This window comes from Xenopus tropicalis, chromosome 6, assembly GCF_000004195.4.
Source record: "Xenopus tropicalis strain Nigerian chromosome 6, UCB_Xtro_10.0, whole genome shotgun sequence".
Classification (NCBI taxonomy): domain Eukaryota; kingdom Metazoa; phylum Chordata; class Amphibia; order Anura; family Pipidae; genus Xenopus; species Xenopus tropicalis.
In genome coordinates this window covers 33,101,707-33,128,468 of record NC_030682.2, presented here as the reverse complement: position 1 = coordinate 33,128,468, position 26,762 = coordinate 33,101,707, and the positions used below count along the sequence as shown (strand labels likewise).

Sequence of the window (26,762 nt, the reverse complement as noted above, 5' to 3'; positions counted from 1 at the left end):
GATGCTTAATTCCTTGTTGTCCTCAGAAAACCTTTACAAACTAGGGTGGGATGAAAAGGTAGCTGGGTGGGGGAAAAATACATAGGGAATTATTTGTCCCCTTTTGTAAAATATAAGAATATAATAAACCAGTTAGGTGTTCTATGTCCATATAAAAGCACAAGGCTGATGGCCGAGTACATTTATACAGATCATGGGTCTCCAAGGTCACTTCTAATATCCTTATGTCTTACAACAGAGTATACATTGTTTTTTTAGAATACACAAGTTTAAGTGAGTCATGTGACAGAAATTACACCACTAAGCTCTAATATAACTGATTTCATCACTAAGCACCATTTATAAAAGCAATATGCTCTTCTGAAAATAAGAATGGGTGGTGATCATTCCTACAGGCTTCTGAAGTTTTCTATTATAGCAGCGAGGATGGTGAGGCTTCGAGGCACATTGTATTCATCCAAGAGGTGGGAGCAGAGCTGGGCACCTGCTGCTGGCTAAAAGCATCTGGAAAAACACTGCTCAACCACACCATTTATAAAAGGATTTTGCTTTTCCTAAGCCTTCCGTAAAAAGTTTTATATTATGGCGGTAAGGATGGTGAGGCTTTGAGGAACATTGTATTCATCCAATAGGTGGGAGGAGAGCTGGGAACATTAAAAAAATGTTGGGTGGAGCTGCTGGCTAAAAGCATTTGGAACAACATGCTTAACTGCACCTTTTATATATAAAGGATTTAATTTTTGCTGTTTTTTTACTGTAAACAACCCCAAACATTCCTACCCAACAGCAGTCAGTACAAACCCCTGTCAGCCTATTAGAACTGCATTATTTACTACAAAAGATAAATCTTTAACCTTTCAGAAAACAACTGTCCCAGTAATATATTAGCTGCTGACACCTCACTTCAGGCTGTTATTTTTGCATCCATTCTAAACCACATGTTCTGTACAGCGCTGCCTTACAGTAAATGATGGAGGAAGCGGTATGAGGATAATGAATATTCTCTATTACTGACAATGTGAGTGTGTACTTGACCTTTACTATAAAAGCTGGGCATGTGCTTTATAACATGACACTATACTGAGTTCATTGCCTCTAAATCTCAGTCAGAATAGGAGAGGTCACAAAGTTCTATGTCCCTATTCATTTCAGCTGGGCATACAACGTCATGTTCTCCGGCAGCTTTGCAAAGAAACAAGCCATTCATTATCCAAGTTAGACTTCTGCTAAAAGTTCTCCGCTTCATCATGATTTAATCAATCATCAAAACGGAATCTTCCAGAAGAGACATGAAGGGAACCTAATGAATTAAATACGTCATTTTTGTTAATCAACCAGAGCCAATATAGATATACAGTATATGAAAGGGGGAGAAATGTAGCATATCCTTTAAAAAGTTTGGCAACACTTAAGGGGACATTTACTAATGCTTAATATTACCAGTTCATTCGATTTCTTTTTTTTTTTACTACCGTATATACTCGAGTATAAGCCGATCCGAATATAAGCCGAGGTACCTCATTTTACCTAAGAAAACTGAAAAAAATAATTGACTCCTGTATAAGCCTAGGGTGGGAAATGCAGCGGCTATTGCTAAGTTTCAATAATCAAAATAAATACCAATACAATTACATTAAATGAGGCATCAATGGGGAATATGTTTTTAAATATTTATTTTAAAAAAAAACAGTAAATTAGCTCTGTTAGTGGAGAAGAGGGTCAGCAAAAACAATATGGTATCAACAATGATACCTTAAGAGTACTACCCCCTTAGCTCAATTAGCAACCCAGCTAAAACACAGAGTTAAAATGATTCAAAACTATATATAGTTTATATAGAATATAAAGTGAAATGTCTAGTGCAGAATGGGGCAGATGAGGATGGTAGATAGAGATGAATTGGGAGCGGGCCAGGGCAATGGAGTGTCTTGCGGGTGGCCTAATTTGCACACAAAGGACACAGGGTGCTAGTCTGGAGGGACCCATGGCACCCGACTCGAGTACAAGCCGAAGGTGACTTTTTCAGCACATTTTGGGTGCTGAAAAACTAGGCTTATACTCGAGTATATACAGTATTTATTAAGCATCAAAACTGCTACAAATCCATAAGCAAAATTAATTCTGAAATATGCTGAAAACCTGTCAAGATCATGTTTAAGTCAATGGCAGATGTCATTGGAACTGGAAGATCTTTCATCGCTTCGTAGTTTTAGAGGTTTGAGAGAATCTTTGGTACTGGCTTTTGTGTGACAATATGAAAAAGATGCAGGGTTTTTTTGCATTTTTTTCACGTCTTTTTTTTTTCGTTTAAACTTTTTCAATTCAGTAAACGACTAACATTAGTGGAAATTTTTAAGTTTAATTATGGTTCCAAAAGACTCTAAAACCATGAAAGTCTAAATGTTAATAAATTCCCCCTTAAAGCTTGAAATAGTTTCCACCCCATTGTTTCTGGTTTTCAGTGAAACTGCCTCAAAAATTTGGAGTGAAAGAAATGACCACTGACTAATGTATTTGGAGTGAGAAAAAAAGTCACGTGCGTAAGATATTATTGTAGCATGTAAGTAAAATTTTGTGCAAATTCATATTAAAAATTGCATTCCCTACTATCGAGAATGTTGTTCCCATTTAAGAAATGTCCCTTTTGTGTTTTTTTAAGGAGAAGGAAAGTCATTTTGCTATTTTACTGCCAATAGATTCGCCCCATTAGTGCCACCTAAAACACTATATTTCGGCAGAAAGCATTACCATACCTGAGTAAAGAGCACTAGAAGCTCCCCCCGTTTGTTTAAGATAGCAGCTGCCATTTTAGCTTGGTCTCAGTAGCTTACTGCTGCTTGTAGCTCAGATCACACATTCTGTGGGGAGGGGGGAGTGAATTCTTATGGGAGGTGGGTGCAGGAGAAGGGAGAGAAGAGAGAGCTGCGCAGACTCTGGCCCCGGGAATGAAGGATTTTTCCTTCATTCCCGGAGAGGTGTGATACTGAAGAACATGTTTACACAAAAGAAGACAAGAAATCCTGTGTTTCTTCTAAATCACAGCGTTTCTGTGAGTGCTTATGGCTGTATTTACATAGACCTTTATGATAAAGCTTACTTAGTTTTCACCATCACCTTCTCCTTAAAGTACAATTTTATTCTAGTTTTTCTCACTATTTAATATATATTTACGTTTGCCCTTTTGCCAATAGAAAGAGTTTTGCTACATTATAGAAAAGTCATGCTTATATTTAAAAAAAAACACAAATAAAATTGGATTGGATGCATTTTTTTGTTCTTTTGAAACACAGCGATCAAAGGAAATACGTCATGATGGGAAAATTCTAATGTTTGTAAAAAGGCTTTTTAGTGTAATGCCTCCTTGTGAAAGGTAACAATGGCAAGGGGTATCATTTTTTTCCACTTGAAAGTAAAATCTCATTTGCGTAGGCTGAAAATCTGGCTAGGAACATCTCAGATCTTTTCAACTTCATCCTTTTATCTTCCCTGCCAAGTTTTCTGCCCACATTTCAACTCACATATACTGAAAGGAACATCTATTTTATTGCACCAATTTGACTCCTAAAGAGAGTTATATATTGTGTCATGTCATCTTGTAATTACTATAATTTACTGTTAATTTTGAACAGTGTTTCTTTTCCAAATTGCACTATTCCATCTCTTATTTGACTAGTTCAATAATGGGAACTGGTCACTTATCAAAACATTTTTGCATTTGACTTTACAAAGTCTAACATATTTGTAATGAATAACATGGGAGGTATTCAAAAAAATACAAAAAGTCTAAATGGAATTTAAGTCAGACTGCATGTGCAAGTTTTGGGGTTACCCTGAGAACTGAATTATGGGGCTGTACAATCATTCTCCGCAGAATGAAAACAAACATCTATACACATACATTTATTCGCTGATACACCCATCTGTCACCTCCATTCAAAATATACATTGCCATTATTTGTAGTATCTTACTGTAAACTCTCATTAATGTGCTGCTATGTTTAGGGAGCTGGCCACTGCTCCTGTATAAACGATAGCAAAAGGGAAGAGTGCAATGCAGGTGTGTCCACAAAATTCATACAAAGAAAAGAAAAGAAAAAGAAATCCTTTTCACTCACCCATATCAATATACAAGGGACATTAACACATTTTGCGCATACAGCTATTATAATGCCAAAAAATGTTGTGTAAACATGTATACATTATATAAATATATATAAAAATACACACACACACTTGCAGGTGAGTTATTGATTATAATGATTATGATAGTTTAGAAAATAAAAGCAATTTTTTCAGTTATTCAACATTGGAGCTGCTGTCCAGATATGCTTGTGAAAATATATTTACCTATTCACCCAAGGACACACAATTCATCTATAACAATATCTGACAGTAAGCAGCATCCCTGAGGGGAGGCAGAAGTCTGTATAATATCCAGAAATAATGTATGTATGTAGATATCTCAATATATATGTTTTGCCATTATGGACTCTCGTATTTGGTAACCTGATATCCAGAAAGCTCAAAAGTACAGGAAGGCCATCTCCCACATTTCTAATTTTTTTTTCTCTGTAATAATAAACCAGTAGTTTGTACTCGATGGTAACTAAGCTGCATGAATCCATATTTGTGGCAGACCTATCCTATTGGGGTTATCCAATATTTAAGTGCTGTTTAGTACAGTTAAGGTATGGTAATTAAAACTACAGAAAACCCCTTATGGAACACCTCAGGACCCAGGCATTACAGATAACAGATTCCATACCTGTACTTAGTTTAAATAACTGATCTAATTATTATCACCTCTTTACTCATGGCCATTATTCAAGATTTCTTATGATGATCACAAAAAGTTATGTCTTGTTAGAAAAGGTTATGGTAGTTGTTTTACTAGCTGTACAAAACATAAATAAAAATTATAAAATAAAAAATATATATTTTTGGATGAAAAGTGGGCGCAGTAGCTGTGCAATATTAACATTGATTGCACGGGGCTTGTCTATCAACTATATAATATGCCCACTGTTGCATGTATGGCACGGCTGGCACGGAATTGCAGGGGCCCTCCACCTTCACATAGCAATTAGATCTGTACATATTTGCCATCTACATATGTTTTGCAAATGTATAATATCTACTGGCCAACTGAAAGCCCAAAGGACAGTCTCAGTACTGGCAGCTTTATTGTCTGTGTGGTACGAACCTACAGGTTTAATTATCTTATGACTGAAATAGAAAACCTAAGCAGGACCAGAACATATATACTTATAAAACAGTGTATTGTAAGAGAGGTTTGCCCAGCACTAATAAGGAGTGCACACAAAATTAAGCAGAACTATTCAAATGGGATAGGTAATGATACATTTAATAAAAAACAAACTCCTTTTAGTTTTCTTTACTAACTGCACTACTGATCCGTTGCTGTGAGTTACTGATCCATAACCATGTTTTACAAAAAACCCATTACCATATGCTTCACTACTAATTTCTTCCTCAACATTTTCTTTTGGCCTCCAATGTTAATATGCATGTGACCTGCACAATTAGTTCTCCTGGAATCCAGCCATCCTTTGCTCAATTAAGAATGCGTGCCAACGGCACCTCTATTATAAATGGAACTCTCCTGTAAAACCACAGAGCTAATTTCAGATTTGCTCCTAAAAACTCACATGGTTACCACTTGGATCAGAACCGGCATGAAGGAAAATCAGATGAAGTTTTGTGTCCCCCTAACAAGGCAGAGTAGGCCATAAACTGTGCTCTATTTCACTCAGTTCATTATAAGTGCTTCTCAGTTTAGCTGTAGGTGTACATAGGACGCACCGATTTTTCCTTTCCTACAACACCCTGTGTGCTCTCCCTCCCCTGATCAGATTTGTGCTTTCAAATCTTTGTCTTCCTCCTTCATTAGCTCTATGCCCCTGTTTTAATCTTGCCGACCTCTAAATGTTCTTACTGTTCTTTTCTCCCTGTGATAAGAATGATTATAGCTTTTGGGCTACTTCACTCAAGTGCAACTTTAGAATAAATGGTTTATTTTAACGAAATCCTGATGGGAAAACGCTGAGTTAACGTGAAAGAAGAAAAAAAGGCAGAATAATGTATTTATATAAAGAAGCAGGTGGGAACAGCTGTAAAAATTTTAAAGGCTGCCTAAAAGAACACAACATTCTGTAAAATAAAGATTTCAAAGTCCATGATTATGGGCTCTGTTTACAGAAAAACAGTTTAATGTGGGACCCTATCCCCTCCCACACTGCATGAGTTTTTCGGTTATAAAAATACAAGACCCTGAGCATGTATTTGCTATATATATATATATATACATATATATACACATACATATACATATACACAGTGTTGGCATCTCTAGGGCCCACCAATCAATGCAAGGGATGGGGGGGACTTAAGGAGTCCATCAAGTCCTTTATGCAAGGGAGGTGGAGGGGGGATAAAAACAGGAGACAATACCAAATAAACCAGCTGTTGGGTTGGGCACATGCTATTGATAGCAACATCAAGAATATAAATAAAGGATACTAAATTATGTTATGCATTTCTCCATATGACCCCGACCTACCAGGAGTAGTTGGGGTAACATTTATAAAATGTCTCTGCCATCCAAGAGCACCGGGCACAGGTTCCTTAGAAAATGCATATGGCAAAATAGAGTGTCATTTTGCAGTAGCGATGTGGTAGATAATTTGAAAAGTCTCCCTGAAATCTGCTGGAAAATAAACAATTTTCACATCAATAAGAACAGGATTCTTGATTCAGCCTTAGCATTTTATAAATAACTTCTGTTTTTTCGGAAAGTAAGTTTGCCCTTTATTTCTACCTTTCGTTTTTTTTTTTTCATTTTTGCCAGTATACATACATTTGTGGGAGCTGTCACTACACTTAAATATAAAAATATTCCACGGACTATGACAAAATTCCAAAATAAAAGAAAAAATGGGTCTGGATTTCCCCTTACCATCCAAACAGTAGAAAAGTCAGTTGATCCCCAAGGCAAATAAGATGTAAAATAAAGGGACTGAATAAACAGTGAAGGTCATTAGGTCTGTGGCAGCTCCTAAATCATCACTTCCTATAATGGAAAGTGTCAGTTTGATGGACTTCGGAGAATCAGTCTTGCGTCTGTGCAACAATTCTATAAAGAAACCCTTGCAGGCTGTTTGCCAAGTCAATAAGATTCTGGTTTGCAGAGCAGACAAAAATGACAGGTGTTCACATTTAATTATTAATCAGTATAGCAGGTATAATGATTTGACATGTTAAAGGGTGAACCAACAAACTGGTACCTTTGGGCACATGGAATACATGTAAAGTGTAGCAATGTATTAGTATACCAATACCAGTCCCCTGCTTAAGGCTTAAAGGGGTTGTAATCCTTTAAGATAAGCTTTTTAATTTTTTGTCCTATTTTTTTGAGGGATTTGCCTTCTTCTGCCTCTTTCCAGCTTTCAAACGGGGGTCACTGACCCCAGAAGCAAAAAAATAAATACATAAACTATTGCTCTGTCAGGCTATAATTTTGTTATTATTGCTTATCTTTCTATCCAGGCTTCTGTTATTCATCTTCAAGTCTTTCATTCACTCCACTGCCTGGCAGCTAGGGTAATTTGGACCCTAGCAATCAGATGGCTGCTAAAATATCAAACTGGAGAGCTTCTGAGCAAAATACCAAATAATTAAAATAATAGTAATAAAGACCAATTGCATATTGTTTCAGAACAGCACTGTATACATCACACTAAAAGTTAAACATGACCTTTAATGCCAATTTTTATGCCAAATTTTAGTATTCTCATCCAAGAAATGCAAAGTGGAATGGAAACTGAACAAGCAGAAATCAAATCTCATTTAATATAAATTACATGCAGGATATACAGTTACATGCTTCTATTGCAGGGATCCCCAACCAGTGGCTCGTGAGCAACATGTTGCTCCCCAACCCCTTGGATGTTGCCCCCAGTGGCCTCAAAGCAGGTGCTTATTTTTGAATTTCTGGTAAGGAGGCAAGTTTTGGTTGCATAAAAACCAAGTATAATGCCAAACAGAGCCTTCTGTAGGCTGCCAGTCCACATAGGGGCTATTAAGTAGCCAATCATAGCTCTTATTGGCACCCCCAGGAAACTTTTTCATGCCTGTGTTGCTCCCCAACACTTTTTCCATTTAAACGTGGCTCACGGGTATAAAAGGTTGGGGATCTCTGTTCTATTGTATAATGTGTCCTGCTCTATGTTTTGGTTTGCCCTGTACGTCCCACCTTTCCCCATAATGAGAATAGTTAGTTTAAATAGAGCTAGTGAGCTGTAAATACACAAACCCACCCTTCTTCAAGCTGTAGCCTGCGTCAGGCTTTCATATAAATAAGAAGTTATTATTACAAAGGATTATCTGTGGACCTCAGCTAACTACATTGCCCTCCTCCATCAGTTGCTTGGAAGACTACAGGAAGATAAAAAAGCAAAACTGCTTTTAGATTCAGTCTTTGCGCAAAAGTTAACCATAGGCATACATTATATTTAGCACATGTCTTGTTCATTTAACATTCGCTGAACTGCAACTATGCCAAAAACAACAATGTGTATGATAGATAAAATGGAAGTTCTACTCTACTAATTAAGCTAGTAAGTAAAATTAAAACTTGCATTACCAACAAACTATTACTTCTAAAGTGGTAAATTGTTCTGTATGGAAAGACAGAAAAGAGATACCAGCTTCCCCACAGCATATGGTGACATGGAGCAATTTATAAATTACCAGTCTGCTTACCCTCTGTGGGGTGGGTTCATGCACATTACAGATGGAGCACTGTTGGTTCACACGACACACCATGCACTTAACATAGGAAAAACTATAATAGCTGAAAGTAATCATGCAGGGAGCTTCACTGAACATGCTATAGGTCCTGCAAATTTCCCCACAGTCAGTTGTGCCAAAAATCCCATTCATTTAAGGTACAGGTATGCATCCGTTCTCCAGAAAGCTCAAAATTACTGTCTCCCATAGACTCAATTTTTATAAAATAATTAAAATTTTTAGAAATAATTTACTTTTTCTCTGTAATAATAAAACAGTACCTTGTTCTTGATCCCAACAAAGATATAATGTATTCTTACTGGAGGAAAGCAATCCCAATGGGATGTTTAAGTTGGTTTTTTATAGACTTGATGTATGGAGATCCAAATTATGGACAGACTCCTTATCTGGAAAACCCCAAGTCCAGGGCATTCTAGATAACTGGTCCTAAACCTGCACTTGTATCAAAAGGCGCTCTTTGCACTTCCATATAGTTGCATTAGGCACTGTTAAGTCAGTACTTCCTGTCTCCCGTTCCAAATCAAGCACAGTTATACTTTTTGATGCAGGGAACATCAGGAACCCTGGAGGGTACCACCTGATTTGGATGTGGCAGTAGCTCCACCATGTCCTGCATTAATGGCAGCATTGAGGTTGCACTAAAAGACATGAATCCCTCACATTCCAAATGCTGGAAACGCCACTAGGCTTTCTTTTTAATATAATGGCATCCAACCTGACAAGGGATTTGTCCAAATGCTTGTCAAATCCTTGTTCAATTACACCAGAGCCATAACAATAAAAAAAACAATGCTGGCCAATGACATGATAATGTTTTTTTCAATGTGTGTCCTTTATCAGGCCACGTACCTGGAAATACATATGGCACATTTTCAAACTATCCAACTGTAGTCAAATTACACTTATATATGGTCAATTTATTCTGCAGGACAATTGGTTGGCTTTCCTGCTAATAACCCATCCCAATGCATGGGCAACTTTGCAGATGCAATCAATGCAAAGCAATCTAGCCATACATTAATCACCAAGACTGGATTAAAATGTGTATTTGTATGGTCAGATGTAATCTCATTTGGCCATCTCAGAGCTTGAAATGACTAGATTTGAATACTGAAAAAAAAAATCATCAGACAAAGAAGTAATGTTCAACTTTAGAAGATTCCAGCATAAATTTTCTTTTTCTTTCGAAATGTATAACAGTACTTCAAGTCAGTTTGATTGGCTGAATATTTGAACAATTCGGTCAAACACGTGGATTTGCACTGTGTACTGCTCTGACTAACAAGCCCAAATCTGAATTAATAAAGAGGAGATGGCCAGTCTGACTTGTGCAAGTTTTATAATAAACATGTCTAAGGAAAAATGAGTTAACTGTATTTTATACAAAATACAGCTAATAAGATAATAAATGTATGTAATTCAAGGGCCTTATTGGTTAGGCTTTCCCACAACTGAAAATAAAAAAATAATAGAAATGAAAAGAAAAACACATCATTTATTTTAAAATCTTGGGTAGAAAACCTGTGGGTCTGTGCTAAAAAAGAAAATGGTGAAGGAGGTCATTCATATTAGTCAGTTACAAAGTCTAACAAAATCTGCCCTGGCCCGTTCTCTATTTTAAAGTAATTTATCGTTTCAGTACTGTTTTGGTTATGTCTGTGCGCAGTTTAAGCACACACAGCACTTTCATAATAGACCACTTCTTCCCAGACAAGAGGGTTGGCAAGTTCCAGGAGTTATATTATTTTTCAGCTTTTATAATACATTTGTAGTTTCAGGAATGTAGATCAACAAATATCCTCAGTGGAAAAAAAAGTCAATTTATTGTTACATACTGTGGGGGGGGGGTTAGGTGGGAGGAATTAAGAGATTTTTCTTTTCTTTGAAAGACTTCCTTGTCTGTAATATCTTTACAATATGATCATGAATAAAAAAGGGAATATGTAAAACAATACATTTTTCCACTTTTCATTCTTATTAACTACATAAAATAATTCATAAATAATTAACAAATTATTTCAATAACATAAAGGTAATATAATGTACTTACACAGTTTATAAAGTCTTCATATTTTTAAACTCACTTTAAATTCAAAGATACAGGTATAGAATCTGTTATCCAGAATGGAGAATGAGGTTTTCCTTCTGTAATTTGGATCACCATTAAAGCAACCCAATAGGATTGTTTTGCCACTAATAAGGATTAATTATATCTTAGTTAGGATCAAGTACAAGAAAATGTTTTAGTACTTCAGAGAAAAAGAAAAAAATATTTTTTTAAAAATGTGAATTATTTGATGAAAATGGAGTCTATGGTAGATGGACTTTCCGTAATTTGGATCTTTATGGATAACGGGGTATCTAGATAATGGATTCCATACCTGTATTAGCTGTAATACTAAATTATATACCATTATAGTATGACATGAAAACAAATAAGTTATGTATATTTTAAGTTCAAGCAAAGTCCTCAAAATATTAGGTAACCAAGCTTTTGGTTGAGGAAATTTGTACTTCATATTGTCTACTGCAATAAATAGAGGAGTTCGCCTATAAATGTATGTTGTTCCCTGGTCGACTGAAGTTGTCTAATCAACTAACATTATCATTATGTTATTGTTTTGTCGGTTTTTTTAAATTGTTTGCTCATCATTATTTCTCTGGAATACATACTAATTAAAAAGCAAGTTCAATTAGAGAGCTGCCTGGCTGCTACTGGTCGTATAACTTAGCAACCAGATTGCAGTTTCAATACTATACAAGAATGCTGCAGAACTAAAAAACAAAAAAAATGGAAGCCCCACTGTAAATTGTCACAAAATACCACAGCCTACATAATCAACATATATAGTGAAATAGGTTAACATGAAAAGTAAAGTCAAGAAGAGTTTTTAATTTATTTGGCCCAAATGCTTCTCACCCAAGGAAACTGGATGTCATGTTTACCATTTTTTAATTTTTTAATCAATAATATACTGGTTATTTTTCACAGAAATGCTCCCATTCATATACAGGTATGGGACCAGTTATCTCGAAACCAGTTACATTTTTAAAAATGATTTTCTCTTTCTCTGTAATAATAAAACAGTACCTTGTACTTGATCCCAACTAAGATATAATAAATCTTTTTTGGATGTAAAAAATCCTATTGGGTTTATTTAATTTTTAATTGATTGTTGAGGCAATTTAAGGTATGGAAATCCAAATCATAGAAAGATCCCTTATCCAGAAAACCCCAGGTCTTGAGCCTTCTGGATTACAGGCCCCATACCTGTACTTAAAAAAAAAAAGAGAAATACCGATACTGCTATTAGCTTTCAGTTCCAATAATCCTTTATCTTCCCAAAACAATAACTGTGATATATTATCTTTCAAAATGTTATTACTTGGGTATTTCTATAATGCATTCTATATTTCTTTCTATACAATACTGTCATATAGGTGAAGAATGTATAAAGGCATAACCAAATCCTAGACAGAGTGTATAATCTGATACAGTAGTATAAACAATGGACCTAAGAGACTTGATATAAAGTAAATTTGTGAGTCAGCTTATACAATCTCAACTGCAATCTTTCATATATAAATGACCCTGACAGTGACAAATTTTGCTGCACTTAGTTCAATAAGTCCAATGCATACTAGGTAATCTGTTTTTCAGCGGAAAGGAACAAGAAGTACTCATAGAAAAACTGGGAAAAAAAACAACCTTTCTTATCTCATGTTTCTACCCCAGTTAGGGCTGGGCGATTTTAATTGCCCCGTTTAATACCGAATACCGGTGTTTTTTTTTTTTAAACTATATTCATTTTTCAGATACCGCAATACCGGGGTGTCAGGGTACTCACCCGTGCGGGCCGGTCTCGCGCGCCTCCTTGCGTGCGCGCGCACATCCCGTTGTCCGCGGGACATTGCGCACGCGCATCCAGGTGCGTGTGCGTCAAAACGCACGTAAATATCAAAGCGTGCACGTGCACGTCCGCGACGCGCTGACGGCGCCAGTTCTGTGCATGCGTGGGGGGTATTTAAAGCTATCAAACGCCTCCTCCTGTGCTATGTTGTCTGCAGCCTTGCCTGGGAAACTAAGCCTGCCTGATTTACCTTACGACTTTCTGTTGCCGATCCTTCGCTTGCCTGACTCTGATTTTCAATACTGCAGTAATTATTCTATAATTTATTAGGAAATGGGGTTAACACCTAATCATGCATGGAACAAAATACCATCAAATACTGTGACACCGATATAATTTTGAAAAATACCGTGATATAAATTTTTGGTCATACCGCCCAGCTCTAACCCCAGTTATTATTAGTGATACACGCCCTTGTGGCTGTTTGATTGATATAGGAATCTGTGACACGCAATTATCATGCTGTGTAAAAAGTGGAGTAAAACTTTACCAGTGATGTTGCTCATAGCAGCCAATCAGAAGCTTTGCTTTGGTTTTCTACCTATTGAATTCGAATTGCTAATTGGGTGCCTTGGGCAACATCACCGGTAATGCTTCACTCCACTTTTTACACAGCATGATAAATATAACCCTTAAGTAGGAGCTACATAAACATGATTATGATTTGTTCCTAGCCTGTCTGGAAAACCCTTATTGTCATCTAGAGGTCATCTTTCAAATTCCTGAACTAGAGTAACATAGTAACATAGTAACTTGGGTTGAAAAACAAACATCCATTGAGTTCAACCTTTCATGTCTATATAAAACTTGCCTAACTAATAGCTGATCCAGTGAAAGGCGAAAGAACCCTTCTGAAGCCTTTTGACTTCAATGAAACATTCCTTGACTCCAAGATCAGACCAGTCCCTGGATGAGCTTGTACTAAGAGCTATCCCATAACCCATAGCTCCCATAACCCTTTATATCCTCACTTGCTAACAAGCCTTCTTGAAGCTATCTAATGTATCAGCCAGTGCGACTGAGAGAATTCAACAACTTTACAGCTCTCACTGTTTTTTTACATGCTCTTGTGCTGTTGGACTTTATACATATCCCCCTTAAAAACACCAGCATAAAATAACCCCAACCTGGCCAGTCTTTATAACTAAGACTCTCTATGCCCTTTATTAGCTTAGTTGCCCTTTTTTGGACTCTCTAATTCAATAATATCTTGTTTGAGCTCTGGAGACCAAAACAGCATGGCATGTTCTAGATGGGGCCTTAAAAAATATAAAAATGAAAGTCCTTTATTTAATACAGCTCAAACCTTGTTTGCCCTAGCAGCTGTTGCCTGGCATTGCTTGTTACAGCCAAGTGTATTATCTACAAGGACTCTAAGGTCCTTCTCTATTATGGATTTGCCTTGTGCAGTCCCATTAAGGGTACAAAAGTAGCTTGCATAAAAGTCTGTTGGCACTTTACTAAGGGGAAAGCAGAAAGGGCAGGGAGGGACAGATATATTTATCAGGGCCAAGCAAAACTGTTGGGTCTTCCAATAGGAAGACAAAACCAACAGGTACCTTACAGTACAGGTAAGGGGCCTACCTGCTGTGCATCACCGGGTGAGACAATATAAAGCCTGTTAATAGGATACAGACTGTAGAGAAATTATGCCATATAAAAATGGATGATTTGGAAAAGGGGATTCATTTATTGAGAAAGTTCTTGTTTAAATGATTCATTGCAACCTTGGGAAAAGACACTTTCATGCTATGATCTATTGAAAGCTCTGTGGTTGGTACACGGACTCCCTGTGCCCAAGCTTTCCTATTATACATATATATATATATATGTTACAATTATACTCCTACCACAACCAATTCACAAAAATGCACAATAGCATTCACATGCATTTTTAGCGGATCTGACTGTGGGAAGTCTCAGACACCGGAATTCTGGGGGGAAGCTGCATTATTAGGGAGAAATTGAAGATTTGCATCTAAACAAACACATTTGACACTCTGGGCCTGGTGAGTAAAGGTTAAGGCCTACAGTGAGATTAGTCACCCGCGGTCAATATTGGCTACCGCAGGAAACTAATCTTCCAGGAATGTCTTTCCAATGGCAGTAAAGTGAATAGCTGGTGGATACACACCGCTTCGTTTCCTGCGGGAGGAAATTTGCATTACTTCAAACCACAAAGCAACACATATGCCTTCCCACTTACTATTCACTTACTACCCTAACTTCAATATCCAAAACATACCCCTAAATTTGAAAACCCAATAAATGATCTTACCAGGTTGAAATCTTTCATTGCGGATGCATTCAAACCAGTGGGAAGGGCTTCTTCTTTTACTGCCCTGGTTATCCCTGGTAGAAGCATGGTGATCAAAATACCCATTTGCCATTGTCTCTGAAGCAACTTAATCATTCTTGGCAACTAAACTGAGATTATGTACAACATAGCCACATTGGGATTATAAATTTCCCTTACGGTCACCAGGGGAGCACTAGTGGCGCATGGTCTGGTGTTTCTAGCTGCCTGTACTTTAGCTGTCACTAATTTTCAGTCTATATGCCATCTGCTTGCATTATTTTAAGTACCATTCTATGTTTCACGTTACTGGGTGCAAAAAAATACCTGTTTATTGACTAATTGATTGTTACACAAAGGAGATAAATTGCCCAATGCACAACTGAAGCAAAAATCAGTTTTTTTGCCAGTGCAATGATATAAGGCTGCAAAAGTTGGGGATATGTAGTTAGTGTGATGCACATAAGTGTTCTGGAGTCAGACATCTTAAGATCCAAAGAGTTTGGCTGCTAGTTGATGGTGGATGTTGTCCCCCACTATTTACTCCTTTTATAATGGGGAGGTACAACATCTCCCAGAAGATTCTGAAAAAGCACACAAAGTTGCTTCCTATGGTCTTGCAACTAGAAGCTTTAGTTAGTAGTATCCCATGGGAATCCTAATTTGTTCCAGAGCAAGGCTAGCTTACAGCTGCCTACAATAGACCCCAGTGTATCAAAGGCCTCAGATGAAAGTCATTTTGGGTTTCCATGCTGAATAAAGGCACATGATTTATGACATTGTGCTTTTCTTTTTTTTTTTTTTTTAAATATGGTCACAGAAATCCTTGGTGACTTCTAATATTCCTATATTTCATAGCAGGAGGCCCATTACCACTTATTTATGTCTCAGGAATTACAATATTTGTATAGACAAACCAAGACATGAGGGCTCCTGTACATCAATAAGTGCAGTCAGCAAAGTCATGCACTTGTGAGCCATGCTTTTTTCCAACAGTGCGCATCATTGTGGTCACAAAGGGGCCATTCTCTTGACGCAGTTACGCTGCACCTCCCGCAATTGCATTTCCTCTCAAACTGGACGCAAATATGCATAAATCTGCCTGATGTAATTTTGGGTGAGAATGATGAGAAACCTTCAAAGAAAGAGCTTGCAAAAGAAAAACACCTGCTACTGCACAAGGTTGTTAATTATTTGTTCAGTAATTTTCATTCTACAGTCTAAATTTATAACCTATACTGAAATGCATAGAGATTTATACAGATATGGATGTATGGAGAACCAAATTACAGAAAAGCCCCTTATCTAGAAAGTCCTAGGTCCCTAGCATTCTGGATAACAGGTCCTATACCTGTAATATTATTATTCTTTGTTTTTATAGCTGAAACATATTCCACATTTTGGAGTGTGGGAGGAAACAAGAGTACCCAGAGAAAACCCACACAGACATAGGGAGTACATACAAACTCCACGCAGATAGTACCCTAGCTGGAATTGAATCTAGGACCACAGCCCTACAAGGCAGCAGTACGACCCCCTGCACTACTGTATAGTCATACAGACAAATTAACCTTGGATGACTATGGGTATTGGAAACCATAAAATTATGTTGTGCCTGATGCCCACGTATTATTCCTTCATACCCCATGTACCATGATTCCTTTCCCTGGGCAGGTTGCCTTACAGTACACTGGCTTATTTGATGGTTTCCAAATTTCTCCAAAATTTTGTCCTTGTGTCTTAGAACATTACTTCATTACTTAGGTATAAGATTGCTGCCCTGTAATGATTTATTGACAGACACACAATGCAGATCAATATGAAAAGCAATGCAAATTGACCCAGTTTATTACAACTGTTCACCGAGCAAGGGCACAATGAATGTACTTTATAAAAGACACAGGAGGGAAGATAAAATACAATAAAGTATAATTTTGCTTAATTTCATACAACACTATAGTTAATTTTTCAACTTTAATTTATTTGCATCCCTGTTTTTAGTCACATTACAAGCCAGCTGATAGGAAGTTTGTACTGCAGTATCAAAAGAGGGCAGTTGAAAATAAAAAGTGTCCATACAAATAGTTTTTATTGCATCTCATAAAACCACCCTTTGTAGTAAAAGGTACGAGTTAAGGAATCTGGAAATTGTAGTTCTTAACAACCAAAAGGATTTAAGCTGATATTTGTTCTTCAATAAGTAATGTCAAGTATAGCACACACACTAGTAAAGCAAAGTCGCCGGGCCATCAGTATCTGAACAAGGTGCACCAGTTCCTTTATAAGTATCGTACCTCATGGGAAACGTATAAAGGATATTGATTTTTCCGCACAGAAATAGCCAGATTTCAGCATCTGCTCCTCTCTAACCCAGGAGACCTTGTGCACTACACACAGATTAGAATGTTTAGATTCACAGCATTTTTTTCAGCAAATATTAAGCTCCTTCATATGACCACCAGAGAAAATAACAATCATTGTAGTGAACTCTGTATCTAATGAGAGGAAACAAAGCCCCATCTGTCCATTTGTACCAGAGAGAGTAGTTAATGGCTTCTGCAGAATTCCCCGAGTGTAGCTGCTTTTCATTTGCAATGTAAAAATTGTCCTGAGCCAGAAAAGTCCTCTTAAAAATGTTGATTATTTAAAAACTCCTGACAATAACACAATGACAACTTTGGCATTGTGAACATGTGACTTCTGGAGACTGCAGTCCATGATGATTTATCTAATCGGATTCATTTCACCATCTTCCTGTCTATTGGAATAGGACCTATGAGTGTCAAGAGAAGCAGCAATAAAACTTTGGCCTAAGTCAGGTAGCTTGACTATGAGTTAGATACCCAGTCATCTCTGGGTGTTGCACTTTTAATAGACACTATTATAATCTTTTTTTATTGGATCCAAATGTCATTAAACTTGAGAAAAGTCATTTAACTGGAGACAGCATAACCCATTTTACATTTAATAAATTAGACACCAGCAGCATTACAATCGCTTCTATACACAAGGTCTTTGAGAAGAAGTTGGATACTTAAATCCTGCCTAATTGATATATGGAAAAAGGTTATCTGTAATCTTATGAAGTTATTTCAGTGTTTTCCTTCAGATTTTAAGAACATTATGTTATACCTTTTTGGCACCCCACGCGGTATACTTAACTTTCTTTTGTCTAACTTTGTTGTAAATTTTCAAACCTGTCCAATCGATTTTACAAAACCAGATGTGCGATCGTTCAGTGCCCACTAACTTTACATTAATTTTACAGATTTGTCGGATCGGACTGAAACTGGTTGTTAAAGAATAAGTAAGCCTTTTTTTCTATCAGTAAAATTACTCTAAACAGCCTCCAGAATTACCTACCTGGTTCAGAATTGTCCCAGCATTGAGAGTGACCTGGTTCCTCAGTTAGAAGTTGATCGTTTCCTTTGCTTCCTTGTGCAGAGTGAAGCCTTGCCCCCACTTCCTGTCCAGTTCTCTCTTCACTTCGACTACTGTAGTCAAAGTGGAGAGCCTTCTGTGCATGCCTGGAGGCAGCAGGAGCCAGTCTATGCATTAGCAGGTTTTTTTTTTTTGATGAGAGACCTGAACAGGAAGTGGGGCTTCACTCTGCACAAGGAAGCAAAGGAAATGACCAGGAGAATTCAACTTCTAACTAAGGATCCAGGTCACTCTCAATGCTCGGACAAAGGTAGGTAATTCTGGAGGCTGTTTAGAGTAATTTTACGAATAGAAAAAAAAAAGGTTTACTTATTCTTTAAGCAGGCCATACACGCACCAATATTATCATACAAAACCTCATTTTCGTACAATATTCAGTGTGTGAATCGTGCCTCATCCTTATATCAATAATGGCTGCTTTCAAAAGGATTAAAAGGCTTGATGAAGTGGATAAACAGCCCATTCTACCAAGGCCTCTTCGTAAGTGTGCAAACTGTAGGCTCCAGCAATACTGTACAGTACAGTAAAAAATACAGAAATAATTGCAAATAGCAGCTTACAGATAACAGTAGCATAGGATTTCTCACGTAATAGAATGTGAATATTAAAAGGGTATCATATTCTTTGTATTGTAGAGCTGCTAAACTAATTCATGACATAAGTCAATTCTTAAAAAGCTTTAAAATGTGCACTTTGATATTTAAAATCCTTAATTAGGCCTTTTCCTGCTCCCATGACTTCTCTTGCTGTGCTTTTCCTTGTCCTGTCTATTCCCCTTTTGGACCCCTACCACATTGCTGTACATGAGGTCTGATGGGTAATGTATTTATTTATGCATGAATATATGTCTATTTTTAAAAGTGCAGAGGAAAAGCATAATTTAAAGTGATCTGACATAGGCATAGTTTTATCTGGACATTGTATTTTATTGTTCTGGGGAGCCAATTTTACGTGTTTATCTGGCCATACACAGCAAGATCCACTTGTTTGTCTAGGTCACCAAACGAGTGGATCTGGGCCTGTTTTAGACTCCCACACACTGGGCCTAACTGGGCTTATCTGATCGCTGGCCAGGGGACAAAGAATCAGGTCATATGGAGTTGCCCATAGCCCATACCAAAGAGGTCCTCATCGGGCAGAAAGATCAAACCTGCATGATGGCTATCTGCCTAATTTTTGACCAGATGTCTGTGGGCCCCATACACTGGCCAATGAGCTGCCAGCTTGGTCTGTATATTGCTACCTATAGTTTAGACTGGACACCCAGAAGACATAAACATGACCAGAACTACAACAGAACACTATTGCTACTGTTTGATAAATAATGAATATATGTAAATGATTTGTTGGTATATGTATGTACAGTAACTTACTGTGGCCACTGAGACAACTGTACAGAAATTAAATAAAATTCATAAATATGTTAAAAGGTAACTCAACTGATGAACTGAGAACACTTCCAATGGTTGTTTTTTGTTCTGTTTTAAAATGTAATTTGCCAATTGCACAGTTCATTGGCAGGTGAAAAAGTGGAGGGGAGCACAGATTTCCACAATACAATTTGCAAAAAATGTTTTTAGATTTTTCCTAGTTTGTAAAAAAAAAATTACTAGACACAATTGAATCTATCCAGTAAAGAAGTACAACAAGCCAGGCTAAGATTTCTAACACATGAATAGGGAAGTGGTTCAATTACACTGTAAGCCTAAGGGATGTTGGGAAATGATTTGAGTAATATAGTTTCATTTCAATCTGCAAAATCAAGTATGTCTGTGTAACAAAATAAAATGGTTGTGTTATTAGTTTTGCTAAAATTAAAAATTGGCTGAACACCAACATTTAAAATCTTATAATTTTTAGAATGGAAGAAGTATTTCTGGTTTGCAGGTATCTGGAAAAGTCTGCAGTATGCAATAAAAACATAAGGAAAAGGAAGGCTGTATCTCTCTGATATACATGCCTCTGGAACACCTCCGGAACATACTAATGTTTATGCTGATTTTAATCTTAAGACAGTAATTGAAGTGAATGAAACTCCTAATAGAGTAAAAACAACGAATAACAAAAAATTAATAGGTTTCCGGACATTTTTATTACTCTTACTATAATTATAAAGAAATGACCATGTTTGCCACCATTCAGGTTATTCCCGTCAGAGCAATTAAATCCTTAAAAGCCATCTACATATAAAATAATTAACATTTCTGCACTGCTTCTCAGCACACTTAACTGTGTTAACGAATTTTATGCAGACTGGATTCCATTTTCTGGATAAAATTCTTAATAGGAGCAGTCCTACATTAACATTTCATACATGCTGCAATGTCGTCACCACTAAGAAAAACTATTCCAAGAACCGGTACAGAACGTAAACAACCAAGCCCTAAATCTTTGCATAAAAACTCGTAATTGTTAGAAGTGTTACACATTTCTATTCTCGTAAAGGTTTCAATTGTACTGAAGAAACAACATGTGTAAAAGAATGTAAGTATTTTCATTAGGTTACACGCAAATTAAAACAAGACCAACAAAAAGAAAGCTACACTAGAGCTGAAAGCATCTCTCAATACTGTTAAGCTGTCAGGTTCCGTATGAGTAACCAATAGGATTCGAAAATATGTGTACAAAGGGTTAAAAGTCTGGCTTGAAAAGATCAGACAGAAAGCAAGCAATATTTTTTCTAGATGTACTAAAGGCAGAATTTAAAGAAAACACAGACTTACTGCAGCTAAATTTAGCTTTTATCACAACTGAATCGTGAACCAAAGATAAAGCCACCAAGCCCATAAAAGCAGTCCATTTAGTGTAAACATTTAAAGGCCCATGCAGTATCATAAATATAAGTCATATATGATGGACAAAGTCAATAAAAGATTTATTTTTGTGGCAAAATTGGAGTTCTGCTTTCAGTTTCTCAATAATTTCTACATCAAATGAATGACTTACAGGGAACATAATTTAGAATGCACAAGCATTTGATAATCATAAACTCTTCAAGCACAACAGCACACAATTGAAAATTTGTTAAATGCAATTTAACACATGAATTAAAAAATGATAAAACATGCTTACTTTGATTGGAGATTTGCTAAATCTTATCTTTCTTTGAGGAGGAGGCTCGTCTTCCTCAGGTAACCCAGGAATCTCTATAAACTCCATATCTGGCTCGTAAGATTTATTTTCATCACTGTCCTCATCCTCATCTTGCTCATTTTCTTCCCAATCTGTGTTATACCTTGAGCGAACTCTATATACATTATAGTCATTGGTTTCAAATGTCTGTGCCGGTGACAAGTTATTGACTTCTCCAACTCCATCACTCATGCTTGTGCCAACATCTTGAGATGTTGGGGTACCAGAAGTTCTATCAGCAGGAAAATTTTGGCCCTTTTCAGAATTCGTTTCTCCTAACTTAGTCCTATCAAATTCATTGACAGATTCTTCTGACAAATTGTTCTGCTGTTTTGTATGTTCCCCTTTTTGCATTATTTGTTTAACACTGTGTCCATCTTTATTCTCATCATGACCCCTTTCCTGAAATTCGTTCCTAGACACCATAATATCATTTGATGTACTGCAGCCCACGCTTTCTCTTTTTACCGCTTTTTTCACTGGAGAAACGTTAAATGTTAAATCTTCTTTTGAAGAAGCTCTTTGCTGACTGATCTCAGCAAAGGAGTCTGTGTCAGTGTCCCCAGTGGGAGACCAGGAATTTGGGTCTTTTGCATTGCCATAGCCTTCAAAATCTTTAACTGAGGAAGATGTAATATTTAGCGGATAATGACCAGTCACTGAATATTCTTCATCGTTTTCAGCTTTCTCCACTACATTTGGACTCTGTGAATCAGTGTTTTCAAACACTGCACTTAGCTGACTGACAGTTGGTGATAAAGCCTCAGTCCTTGAACTGAGACTGTCCAAAGAATCACTGCTACCCCTATTAGATTTACTTCCACGACCTTCATCTAGAAGATCCCCTGATCCCCGTCTCTCTTTCCTTGATGGTAAGCGGTTAGAATGCTCTGCCTCCTGTAAATTGTGCTCAAACAGCTTTCTGGTTTCTGTAAACTTGGAATATGATGGCCCATCTATAGTGTCAAAGCGGCTGATCCTTTCAGACACAGTAGTCTTGAGTTTTCCATCAGAGCTGTCAGTCTTTTCTATGTATCCCTTTGGCTTTGCCCTCCTTTGAGGTGACGAAGTCGAACCCTTGGGTTTGTGTTTTGCTGGAACTCCATTGTTATCATTTGGTTCCATTCCCATCTGCATAAATAAGTTTTTGATTCTGTTGACATTAGATCCATACCTCCTTCCCCTTGTTTGTTGGGTTTGAGGAGGATCCCCTTCATTCTTTGCTTTTTCCTCTCCATCTGACTTTGGTTTGTCAAATGTGCTTTTTAATGCTTGAAACTCCGTTCTGTAAGCATTTCTGTGAGGTGAAGCACTCCGGAGGTTTGATCTCTCTTGAGCTTCAGTTTTCATCATGTTTATTTTAGCACTGCAACACAATGTGCATGATGACTAAGATATTTCTCAGTGTTGAACTTGAACAAAACAAAAATGCTGTTGTTCTTACATGTCTCTCACCAAATGAAATTTCAAGCAGATCTTCGAAGCAGGCTCTGGCAAAAACAAAATATGACAAGAAAGTAGTCTATTATATGGTAACATAGTGTATGATGTTAAAGAAAAAATATATAGTTCAACCCATCAATTAAACATATCTGGAGTAATCTCCTCTTTGACCCAGAAGGGTAAAATCCCTTCATGGCTCCATTATGGCAACTGAATCAGATCCTGGATTAACACTAGATTACAATGTATGCATTAATACTGTACCACAAACCTTATACTGTTTATATAGCTAAACATGCTACCCTTTGCACAAGTTATGTACTATATCTGCAATAAAACTGCTAATAAGCATTAAATCTATACACAGTATAATAAAACATAAGCTATTTGGCAGCTATTGACATAAACTAGGACATGAAATATATACTGTTCCACTGAATTTATTTTGTTGTATGCACAAAAATAATTGTTGTAGGTACAAAATTATGCTTTTTCATATAAAATACTTTGTGAGCGGCACAATACCTGGTGTAGACTGGTCTCAAAAACTGTGTGCACATCTTACAGAGAACATTGCATACATGTGGGGAATTGGTTATCTGGAATGTTTGGGATCTGGAGTCTCCTAGATAAGTGGTTGTTTGGAGCACCATTCTTTATGGCTATTAAAAAGATATATATATTTTTTAAATTGTTTTATTTTACCATCAAATATGGATTTGCCTTTTTGTGCATGTGTGTTTGTGTGTTAACATTTTGTTACTGTTCTCATGCCTAGTCACTTCACCTTTAAGTCCCAGAGAACTTCTGTTCCCTATCATGCCACCCAGGGATAGTCCAAGCTGCAAAGTTTATACTTCTGAAACCACCACGTATCCCTGATTTCCACCCCTGGTGAATACAAATTCAGTTGCCCTAAGGGATAAAAAATGGTGCTACCACATTTGACAATTTTCAGGCTCTTTTCTAACAATACACTGGTATACAGACAACACTCCACCAGCACTGGATGCCCAGATCATATCACAGTTTTCCATGACTGTGGATAAGTTTAAGTAAGTGAAATGGCATTAAAAAATGTTTTGGCTATTTTAGAGAAAATTACTTGGAAGGTGAAATTGTCAAATAAAACGATTCAATAAGGAACACTCGAACAACACAGATTAAAAATAATTTCTCGGAAAAGGACAGGTCTTTCTGCATTTCCTCAAGCAGCAGCCATTAAAGACAAGGGAATTTTAACAATGGGTAGATATGTAATTCAATATGACATATATGCCTTTAGATAGCCTAGTGTAACCATAAACCATGAGCACAATGCAGACACACACACAGTGCAAATGGATGAAACGTGTAATACTTTGCCAAAAAGGTAACAGCAGAGGCTGTTCTTCAGAAATTATTTCACATTGTAATGAAATACAATGCAGATGGGGGGAAAAAAAACGGAGAACTGTAAATCTATTTTGTGTGCTTCATGAAATTAATGGTTCTCATTGTTTGTGTGCAGTGACTATGGGATGGTGAAATCAAATATGTGTATTTCTCAAGGGCCAGGGCAAAATGAAAAAGCAACACAGGGGCAAAATAAAATAAAAAATCACAAGGAATATTTATTATTAAGGGGCCGTAACAGGTATTTATTTTGCTGCAGAATTCAGTTGTAAGATGGCATGGTGCGAGTCTGAGCCCCTAATCGAAGGCCTTTTGAAATGTAAATATGGGTCTAGGCATCAATCAGGGAACACATATGGAATGCTGCTTACTCTACAAGCTGAGCACAGGGCCCACTAAGTGCCAGCCTTCCGCTGATTGCCACATTGCTACAAACATGCTGTACATCAAATGATAGAAATGTGCTTGAGCAACACAGGGTATTTGGGGAGCAGGACAATACACAGGGGGGCTCCCCTATAGCGCTAGGGCAATGCTAAGCTGAATTGGGAAAACAGTGGCTGTTCTGCCTGGCAGATACACATGTAATGTGGCAACCAGTGAGATAGAAGCATGGCCATCCCCAGCAGCGAATCACCTCGTCCCTGCATTCCTTCTGCCCAGCACTTTAAAGCCTGTCAGGATACAATGCATAGCCAGTCCATATTGCTGATGGGCCATGGGCACAGTGCCCTGCTACATAACAAGCCTTCCTGTGCCAGTCACCGGTGAATGATTAGCCCTGCAGCCCCAGTGCCATGGCGATTGGCTGAGCAGATGGATGTAGGGTGTTCTCACTGACTGACATTACGTTCTATGGCAGGCTGCCTTTTGTTTTCAAAGCTCTGTAAGAAGTCCATGCGGTCCTTGCCTGGCATTGCGCACCCTGATGCCCTCTGGGCAATGCTGCCCCCTTCTTGGCAACAGAGCGGCGTCAGGATGACAGGGAATGAGAAGCCAGTCCTATACCCCGCTCCATTGGCTGAGGCTTACCTACAGTTCCTAGCATGCCCCCCGGAGTGCCCGTTGAAGCCATACTAGGGAGCCGCAGGTTGGAGATCCCTGTCAGCTACACCCCAGATCTGCCCGGCCGGCGTGCCGCACTCATGCACAGTAGCAGCAAATCCCAACCTGCAAAGAATGCAAAGCTTCTAATCGCAAACGGTAATCCCCATGCGCCGGAGAAATCGCATAATCTTGCTGCGACCATGTTCTCTAATATGCCCCTTCATGCACACACACCCGGGTCAGCTATTGTCCCCTTACCTGCATACAGGAGCAAGCGGGCTGGGCGCCTCTGCCTTCTGCCCGGAGATGCACGTTGGTTTGCTGAGGAGCTGGGAAGTGTGTGTATAATGTGTGTGTATCTGTCTCCCTCCTCTTCCACTCCTCCTCCTCCTCCTCCTCCTCCTCCTCCCACCCATGACTCACTGCTGCTGCTGCTGCTACTGCAGCTCCACTTCCCTGTCTCTCCCCTGACAGGCGGCTCACACACTGCCACTGCAGCTCCTACTTGGGAAGGCACAACTCCACTTGGGGGAGTCCATTAGCAAAGCCTGTCGGGGGGAAGCTGGGGGCTCTGCTTTTATGTGTTACCTGGGCTGGACAAGGTGTGTTGGGATATGGCACTGGGTCAGCTGCAGATTAGACGCTTTCCTTGGGCAGTGCTCCTGGTAATGACCAGCTCATGCTCCATCCCCACATGCCAGAGTGGTACATTCAAATAAAGCCCAAGGAATTGGAGGGTAAACGCTGCACTTTTTAAACTGTGGCCCTAAAATAATATACATGGGTGCAGTAGGGGGAGCCAAGCTGTCTTCTGATATTTGTGCAAGAGAAGCTAAAGTGCAGTTTGCTCTTACAGCAATGTCAGCATGCCTCCCACCTACATAAAAGAACCTACATTAAGGGGCCACTGTCATGGTGATATGCGTTTGGGGGGGGGAGGTCTAGGGGTTGCACAAGCTGATGCGGTTTTTATTTTGCTAGTTTTGGGTTCCTTTAAACATGTTATGTAGCAATAATTATAAATAAACGTGTAAAAAGCACCAACATATACGGCAGTGTTGTACAACACAAGGGTGCACACAGCAAACATACACAGGATATAAAATACTGGCCAAATCATGAGGCAACAAAAGCCCTGCTTATTGGAACTTAGTGGCATGTGTCTCTCATTGAGAATTGTCTTTCTCTGAATCTGCTACTGACTGGGTGACATTTTGTAGCCATGGGGTGAGGGTTGGGGGTAACAATGACCCACCACCACCAATCCA

General features: G+C 38.0%; 1 protein-coding gene across 3 annotated transcripts in view; it reads right to left on the bottom strand.

Annotated features, from left to right (window-relative positions):
- Positions 1-25,873, bottom strand: part of ppp1r9a (protein phosphatase 1 regulatory subunit 9A) — a 108,317-nt gene extending 82,444 nt beyond the window's left edge. For 2 of the 3 annotated variants that reach the window (XM_002940634.5, XM_004915417.4), the window contains exons 1-2: positions 25,753-25,873; positions 21,550-23,099 (exon numbers count right to left, since the gene is read on the bottom strand). In XM_002940634.5, the coding sequence (XP_002940680.2) occupies positions 21,550-22,962 (1,413 nt within the window). In that variant the 5' untranslated portion in view covers positions 22,963-23,099; positions 25,753-25,873. The remainder of the gene's footprint in view (positions 1-21,549; positions 23,100-25,752) is intronic. The other variant, XM_004915418.4, reaches the window with a different exon arrangement.
- Positions 25,874-26,762: the final 889 nt, after the last annotated feature.